Source organism: Phycodurus eques, chromosome 6 (assembly GCF_024500275.1).
Source record: "Phycodurus eques isolate BA_2022a chromosome 6, UOR_Pequ_1.1, whole genome shotgun sequence".
Classification (NCBI taxonomy): domain Eukaryota; kingdom Metazoa; phylum Chordata; class Actinopteri; order Syngnathiformes; family Syngnathidae; genus Phycodurus; species Phycodurus eques.
Window position 1 is genome coordinate 11302682 of NC_084530.1, and position 9035 is coordinate 11311716.

General features: G+C 43.8%; 1 protein-coding gene across 1 annotated transcript; it reads left to right on the forward strand.

Annotated features, from left to right (window-relative positions):
• Positions 1-1204: 1204 nt before the first annotated feature.
• On the forward strand, positions 1205-9035 carry pi4k2a (phosphatidylinositol 4-kinase type 2 alpha). Its single transcript, XM_061679230.1, is given in 10 exon segments — positions 1205-1546; positions 1548-1706; positions 4683-4883; positions 4969-5100; positions 6702-6859; positions 6976-7033; positions 7139-7238; positions 7385-7518; positions 7674-7733; positions 7938-9035. Coding segments are annotated over 10 exon segments (1344 nt in total). The 5' UTR covers positions 1205-1366; the 3' UTR covers positions 8100-9035.

Below are 9035 nucleotides of genomic sequence, written 5' to 3' on the forward strand. Positions count from 1 at the left end.
ACTTTAAAGCAAGGGTGCCAAACTCATTTTTGTCACGGGCTACATTGTTGGTACAATTACCCTCAGAGGGCCATTATGACTTTGTAACCATATAAATGTTTCATCGCGGGGGTGGAAACCCCACATACTCATGGTTTGGCACTGCAGAATTACATACTCGCTGATTTTATTTTATTTTTTTCAATTTTCTTAACATTTTTTCATTTGTCTTTTTCCCCCCCAAAATGGGCATCAGTTATCCTTGAAGTTTTGTTAGTCATGGTCTGGCCCGGTCCACACAACAAATTGACCGACAACTCTATTAGAAAACAGAAGTCGGGAATGATTGTTTGTTCGACTACTGATCAAGTTACTGTAAAACAATGGGTTTGGTAACAAAAAAGAAATACTTCGATTATACCTGTAATACCTCAATGCTGTTATTAAATCCAACAATTAAAATGTTGGTACAGATTTTAGCAAGAATCATAGGAAGTTGATTCAAATAATTTGGTTTCGCGGGCCACATAAAATGGTGTGGCGGGCCGGATGTGGCCCCCAGGCCATGCTTTAAAGCATGAAAAAAAAATAATCGACTGAATTTCATGTACTTTTCTCCACAATCCTGTTTGTGTTCGGCAAACAACAGAAAACTGATTTGACGCACTATTGATGCGAGGGCAGATTAAACAATTTAATTTATTATTGTTTATTCAAAGAAATGTGTGCAAACATGACGTTTGATTGGAAGTGCGGTAATAAATCACACTGAAAAGGTGACTATCATGTTAAAACATGACGAAATTTACCCTGTTGAAAGCGGTTTTACTACTGCTCACTCGTAAGCCAAAGTGTTTTCCAAGGTGATAAATGAAAGTAAAATTAAATAGATAAAATACTCACTGTTTGATGGACTTTCCTTGCGATGAACAACATTGAAGCATACACCGCCGTTATTCCTTTGAACACTTATGGTTGAATATGATACATGTTTTAAGAAGCATACGGATATTCATGAAACACATTTCTTAACTTTTCTATCGTAGGCGTTTTCTAATTTTATTTTTGAAGTTAATTAGAGACACGCGTTCACGCTCACGTGTCTTCCGCGGGCGGTCTGACTCTGTCCAATCACACTGATAGAGTAGATGAATGACAAGACAGTCTAAACGCCGATTGGTTGACTAGCAAAACACCCAACAGGTTCCGCCCTTTTCCGGAAGCTGACTGTCATCTGATTTCGCTTTTTTGCAGCTTCCTTGTTAGCTGCCTCACGTCCAAGCACGAAAACAACGGTACCACTTCATTTCTCTCCATTTTTCTCCCTTTTTTTGCGCTTCTTCTCTGTCCATCGAACTGTAAAAACTCCTCGTCACCCGGCAGAATTATGGACGAGACGAGTCCGCTTGTCTCTCCGCTACGCGACTCAAATGATTTCAGCTACGGTCCCGCAGAGCCCACCAGCCCGCGGGGCGCCTTTGGAGGAACGCCGGGCTCTGTGGTGCGCATCCCCGCCGGCAGTCCGAGTCGCAGCCGGGAAAGACAGCCGCTTCTGGACCGGGACCGATGGAACCTCACCGCGGGATCCTCTCCGGAACGAATTCCCGGAGGATCCCGAGTTCAGAGAGATCATCCGCAAGGCCGAGCGAGCCATCGAGGAGGGGATCTACCCAGAGAGGATCTACCAAGGATCCAGTGGTAGCTATTTTGTCAAAGACTCTCACGGGGTAAGATGAAGAAGAGCTAAGTCACAGCTTCTCGTTGAAAAGCTCATTGCGAGGAAGTGTTCGATGGACTTTTCCCCACTTAGTTATTTCTTCTTGGAAGCCTTTCCCTCCCACATGATGCCTTGACAAATGCAGAACAGATCAAGCAATCTAGAAACAATAAGCTAATTTATTAAAATAACACATAAATACACTACCAAAAACACTTGCTAGAATATGTAGCTGTAATTAATTTCATAATTAATGTAATTAATACTTCACAGATCGGAGTTGATTTTGATCATAATTTTACCTGTAAATGAAAGAAACATTAGTTGTGTTTGTGAGCTTACTAAAAACTTCGAGGCCTTCATAGTTGGTGTGGCTGTACAGTTTTTCAACTGAATAATATAAAGAACAACAGCCTGCTAGTGATTTCACCAGTCATCAGGTAGTTCCTGTATTTTGCATTGTTGGAATCTGCCGTTGTTTTTCTGGGCAAAGAACAAAGTCCCATGCAGGTAATCATAGGGAATGTTCTGATTTAGGAATCGGTTCATGGGGCCAATGGTGACACTTTTCCTCAAGTCTCCACAACAATATGTTGTTTCTTTTTCCAATCGTACAAGTTCAATGGTGTTAATCTTTGATCGGCACTTCTGGAGCTGACCAGGAGAAGTTTTGCGCAACCCGCTTGTTACATTCCTCCGTGCAGTGCATTCACATCTGCGTTAAGTCCCCAGTGAAAAGTGTGTGTGTTCACGAGACCATTTAACACAAGAAATTCGAGGTCCAGTGCCACTTCTCTTTGCGACGCAGTGACAAATCCTCAATACTGATTATCTGTGATTTTTATCCCCCTATCCCAGCACGCGTCCGGCTTCTTTACTCATTCACCAAAGTGCTTAGTAGTCATGTGCCTGCCCTGCTCTCTTGGATGTAATTCTAGTCTATGGCCAAGTTAGGTGTTAAACCAGTGTTGGTTAGACCAATGCTTCCTACCAGGGTGCTGTGGCACACTAGTGCGCTGTGAGAGATCATCAGGGGTGCCGCGGCATGCTATCTAATTTAACTTGTGTCAGAATATTCGTATTTATTAATTACAAATAATATATCTCTCTTTAACTATCAATGCAACCAACGTATAGTCGCAGACGGAACAAATCAATTCTCTTCCTTTAGATGGCAGAAGGTACATTAAACCTGTGTATCCACATGTTGCCATTCATACAACAGAATAAATCGTGGCTTCCTGCGAGTACATCAGATTTGTATTCAATTAAACAGGCTGAGACAGGCCTGGTACACACTTAGAGGTAATCGGGCTGATGCCAGACTAGTTTGTTTGATAAAATTATCCTATAAGATTATCATGTCGTCTGACTCTCAGGTGTGTTAGGAGGGAATTTGTCCCAAGAATGGGGTTCAAAACAGAGTGGACCTTAAATATTTAATCCAAAAATCTTTGTGTGCGTGGAACACCGACTACGGGCAAATCATGCCTCCGTGAACTGTGACGTTAAACGGAATGCAGCCAATCAAGAAGCGACCTGACTGATGAACAAGGAAGCGCGTGTAAGTAAAAATAAACATGAACTACCCAATACACAAAAGTATAATCACACTGGCAATTAGCTTAGCATGAGAACTCACCTCGACCTCGACTGCATTCACGCTGTCCCCAGGATTTTTTCTTCTTTCTTTATTTGGGGATTTTTCCGTAAGCAAATAGTCCAAAGACCACCGTCATTCCTTCTTCTTGTGTGTCCTCTTCCATGTTGCGTCGTGTGATGTTGCTATGTGTCATTTTTCTTCGTTGCGGTGAGATCACATTTGATTATGCGAGGTTTCTGTCTTGGCGGACTAGATTCTAGATGGGTGGTGGAACAGAGTTTTTATGGCTATAGTGTGCTGTGTTGGTATCAGAGCACACCACACACAGTATCATCCAAACGATTGAAAGACAGTTTGTTTGTTTTTTTTACCTTCGTGTGTGGGCTCAGTAATAGATAAACAATCTTAAGATTTAAAAAATCTTTGTGTGTACCATGCCTATGAATAAATTGAGACAAGGTCATCATCCTTTCAGTATTCATACTTTTTATGATATTCTTGTTTGGTGGTGTGCCATGTTATTTTTCTAATGTAAAATGGGGGCCCTGATTCAACAAAGGTTGGGAAACATTGCGTTACACCATCATGCAAAAGGTCAATGTACTCAACATCACAAAAAAGACATTCAGTTATTCCAGCTAAGGAGCAAATAGCTAGCCATTGTCAGTAATGTACGGATGTGTTCAAAGGAGCATTAATTGAATACATTGTGAAACTCAAACTTTAGCGGTTTCCTCAACTTCACTATGCTAACTCAGCTTAGTGACTGATGGTAAAATTTGTTGCAGCAGTGAATCATCTCAAGTTACGTAAATACTAGTCACACAGATAAAACTCAACATTAATTCTCCTTCTTTTTGCATCTTCCATCCATCCACAAGGGTCGCAGGAGTGCTGGAGCCTTTCCCAGCTATCATCGGGCAGGAGGCGGGGTACACCCTGAACTGGTTGCCAGCCGATCACAGTCTTTTTGCATCTCCGCCATCAAAAGTATTAGGTCATGCTTACGGTCTTATTGTTTGAGTATGAGTCAGCTTGGTTCGCATAACTTCCAGTATATTGGTCTTCTCGCGGTCTTCTTCTCTTTATACCGTCTTGTTTGAGGCCGGCCCTTCTTTTGTGTGAGATTTGTTGACCTTGCTTGATGTCATGCATGATGGGGGTCCAAAGATTTGGCAACGTCACATTATTATTTCTCCTAGAAATTTCGGTCAAATGTTAAATTGTCTGACCTTAGTGACATTTGAATGAATATGTTGCACTCTATGTAATATAGCAAGTTTCTCAATAAAGGAACCATGTGACAATGTTACATTTCTGAAATGTTGTTGTGAGAATGCTGCTACGATAGTTCAATTTTCCTTTCCCCATGTCTATTAACAGAAGATCATTGGTGTGTTCAAACCTAAGAATGAAGAGCCCTACGGCCAGCTTAACCCCAAATGGACTAAGTGGCTCCAGAAACTGTGCTGTCCATGCTGTTTTGGTCGCGACTGTTTAGTTCTCAATCAGGGCTATCTCTCAGAGGCCGGCGCTAGCCTGGTCGACCAGAAACTTGAGCTCAATATCGTTCCCAGGACCAAGGTACACATGCACAAACATCTGCAAAGATAAGAACCGTGACTGGAGTGGGAACTAGTTTCGCTGTTAATCAGTGTGGCCGTTCTAGGTGGTATACTTGGCGAGTGAAACTTTCAACTACAGCGCCATAGACAGGGTCAAGTCTCGAGGGAAAAGGCTCGCTTTGGAGAAGGTGCCAAAAGTGGGTCAGCGCTTCCATAGGATTGGACTGCCTCCTAAGGTAAGCTAGTGCATTTCCATCCATCCATTTTCTGAGCCGCTTATCCTCACTAGGGTCGCGGGCGTGCTGGAGCCTATCCCAGCTGTCATCGGGCAGGAGGCGGGGTACACCCTGAACTGGTTGCCAGCCAATCGCAGGGCACACAGAAACAAACAACCATTCGCACTCACAGTCATGCCTACGGGCAATTTAGAGTCTCCAATTAATGCATGTTTTTGGGATGTGGGAGGAAACCGGAGTGCCCGGAGAAAACCCACGCAGGCACGGGGAGAACATGCAAACTCCACACAGGCGGGGCCGGGGATTGAACCCGGGTCCTCAGAACTGTGAGGCTGACGTTCTAACCAGTCGGCCACCGTGCCGCCTCGTGCATTTCTTATTGATTTTATTTATTTGTTCTTTATGTTCTCCCTTATGCTTAAGTCAGAAAAGACGCACAGCTCTGCGCCTTTCTGACTGCGCCCATTCTGCTGTTCACTTAGCTCTATCATTTGGGCACCTTCTGGGCATGTGCACACTCTGGTTGGGGTAAACCTGAAGTGTGGGTATTCCCTCATTCCCTATGTTCAGCCTAACGTGTATTCTCCCAAAGACTTAAGCACGATTCCTTATGCGCACTCCAAAGACTGTAGTAAGTCTAGTGCCCCAGGAAGGTGAAACATCATATCGCATGTTTTGATTTCGTTAGCTGTTCCAGTGATGGCCTGTGACCGCCCACGCACCGTGGCACGGCCCGTTGAGACACGTGGTCCACTGCCCAACGGCCGATGTGTCACTACCACATTATACCGATGGCCAAACGTCAGCATATATCATATTAATTGGCGGGGAAAAACAACAACTTTTTTCTCCCCTGCGAGGCGCATTTCTACCTCATTGCGGCTGGCAGCTCAGCGTTTGTCTGACAGGGCCCCTCATAAAAAATAAAATTAAAAAATAAAAACTGCAGTCATCTTAATGGCATGATGGTGTGTTCGCTTTGGAATCATTTGGTTTTTATTTGATCTGTATCACCATCGGTCAAGACATCCGTGACCTGGTCACGTGTGTGTCGCTAGTATGGTTGCTGGGCAAGGCTGATCAGCAGTTGCTCACTGTCTTTCTTATTGATGGACTTCCAAACTTGTTCACTCATTTACACAGTATTCTGATTAGATTACATATATTGTACAGTATTTGTCTAATTGAGATTAGAGAATACAAAAACATATGCCCCTTCAAAGTAGCCTGTTAGATGAGTGGTACCCACTAGGGAAGGACGCCTAACTTCAGTATATCCACTACTGCGGTTAATTTCACATTTTAAGTGTGACATATTTCCCAAATGGATTTCATTGGCATACAAATCATAGGCAAACTCCACGACCTAGAAATTCCAGCGATCCTCAGACTTTAATGAGTCACGCCTCTCAAGCCGTTACACACAAACTAGTCGGGTACGTGTGGTGGGTGTGTCACAAGTCCTTACGGGAGAATCGGCGCACCTCGACAGCGCGCAAGGCAGGTGTGTAAAATACAGACTTATGCAGCAACTGGAGAATGTGGCCCGACATGAGTTAAGCACAAGCAACTGCTGATGGACTTTGTTGCTATTCCTCCAGGTTGGCTCCTTCCAGCTCTTTGTGGACGGGTACAAGGATGCAGATTTCTGGCTTCGCAGGTTTGAAGCCGAGCCTCTGCCGGAGAACACCAACCGTCAGCTTCAGCTGCAGTTCGAACGGCTTGTAGTCCTCGATTACATCATCAGGAACACAGGCATGTATTTGAGTCACCCTGGTCAGCATGTGTCCATGTGGTCATTGTGGTCACACACAGCGTGGTCATTGACAGATTCATTATCACAAGATTTTTTTTCCTTTGTTCCATTCTAGACAGGGGAAATGACAACTGGCTTCTCAAATATGACTGCCCGATGGACCCTGTGGGGAACAGGGTGAGAATCCCACACCCAGTCTTCTCTCTAACAGGTTTTCATAAGTGTATATTGGAAATTTCTATTTTGTGTCAAATTGAATTGCTCTCCATGCCAACCCTACAGGAAACAGACTGGGTTGTAGTGAAGGACCCAATAATCAAGCTGGCAGCCATAGACAATGGTCTTGCCTTTCCTCTCAAACATCCTGACTCCTGGAGAGCATGTAAGACCCTACTCTAGCTCACATCACTGCTTCCACCCATCCTGAGACAGATTTCTCTATAAAATTCCTCTCAGTGGTTCAAGTGGTGCCTATTTGTTAATTCAAAGTATGTTGACTGTCATTAACCTACTTCATTCCATCGCCAGATCCTTTCTACTGGGCATGGCTCTCCCAAGCCAAAGTTCCTTTCTCCCAAGAAATCCGAGAGCTGGTCCAACCAAAACTCTCTGACCCAAATTTTATCAAAGACCTCGAAGAGGACCTCTATGAACTATTCAAAGTAGGTTGGAAGTAAGGATTAATTGTTCAACACTATTTTTCTCATGGCACTGCGATGCCACGAGGAAGCTGACTAATCATAGGAGCAGGCACACTGCTCTGCATCTGTATACACAGGCATGTTCTGTATTTTACATGTATGGTGTTGTCCCACAGAAAGACCCTGGTTTTGACAGAGGACAATTCCATAAGCAGGTTGCTGTCATGAGGGGGCAGGTGAGTTGTCAGGATTATGTTGTCACAGGATCATGAAAGACTGGATTACACTTTTACAAACTTAATGCAGAGCTGTCAAATGTTACGGATCGTCCGTATTTCGTTACGGACAGAATCAACTCGCATGCGCACACGCATGTTAAGTTTGCTTCGGGTTTGGGTAAGTTACCTTGATTTTCATCTCCACCCCTTCTTCATTCAAAGATTCTGAACCTGTGCCAAGCCCTAAAGGATGATAAAACGCCGCTGCAGTTGGTCCAGATGCCCCCGGTGATTGTTGAAACTGCCAGAGCCCCCCAACGAGCAAATAGTGAGTCATACACACAGAGTTTCCAGAGTAGAAGACCTTTCTTCACCTGGTGGTAGGGAGCATGCATTGGGAGGCGGAACAGCAGGAAGCAGGAGAAAAGAGTACAGGTTTGTCTCTTGGAAATGGATTTAATTACCACCGTCCCCTCCTCCCCGAATGGACACTGTAATTACTGAAAGTGAGTGTGTGGGTAGAAAGATGAGGCAAAAAGGGGAAGAATTGTTACATCGGCTCTTCCTTGTTTGCCTTGGTGCCTTGTTTGGATGTGAAGAAGTTTGAAATATTCCTTTTTGCAACGAGAATTTGAATGGACTCCCCACGGGGCACGTGTGATCGCCCACGTGTGCATGCCAATCAGTCAAAAACAGAGGTTGTCTAACCGAAGATGGGAGACGTCTCATCCCACATCAATATTTTCTTCATGCCGCTCTGCCTTTTAACATTCACCTGCATATTCACCACTCCCACACTGTTTAATGGAGCGCACTGGTATGGCCTATTTTAAACCAATAGAAGAAGTGGTCATTAGTATTTAAACCCTGAAAGTTTAGGAAATGGACACACTGAGCACGTGTCGACACGGTGAGCACGAAATGTGAAGTGGTTTCACAGCTGGAAATGGATTCCACCAACAGTTGACTTGAGGTCGTTCAAGTCATGTGGGGTGACTGTGGAGAGCCAAGGTATGTGTGCTTAGAGAAGGCGTTTGTTACGCTGAAATCATTACAAGCCTAATTATTCCGCTTTCACCAATGAGTTAATTGACCGGTGAAGAAAACAGAATCAGCTGCCAGAATTGAGGAGAGTGTTGTTGACTTATTGGCTTCTGATAATTATTTCATTTTCTAGTCTTTTTCTCACTTGTCAGGTGGAACTGCATAAAGTAACTTCCTGCTGTACAGAACAGACATGAAATGTATTGTGACAATGCACTGTCTAATTTGTATGTAATATTTAATAATAGATTCTAATAATAAAAAATCTTCCATTCA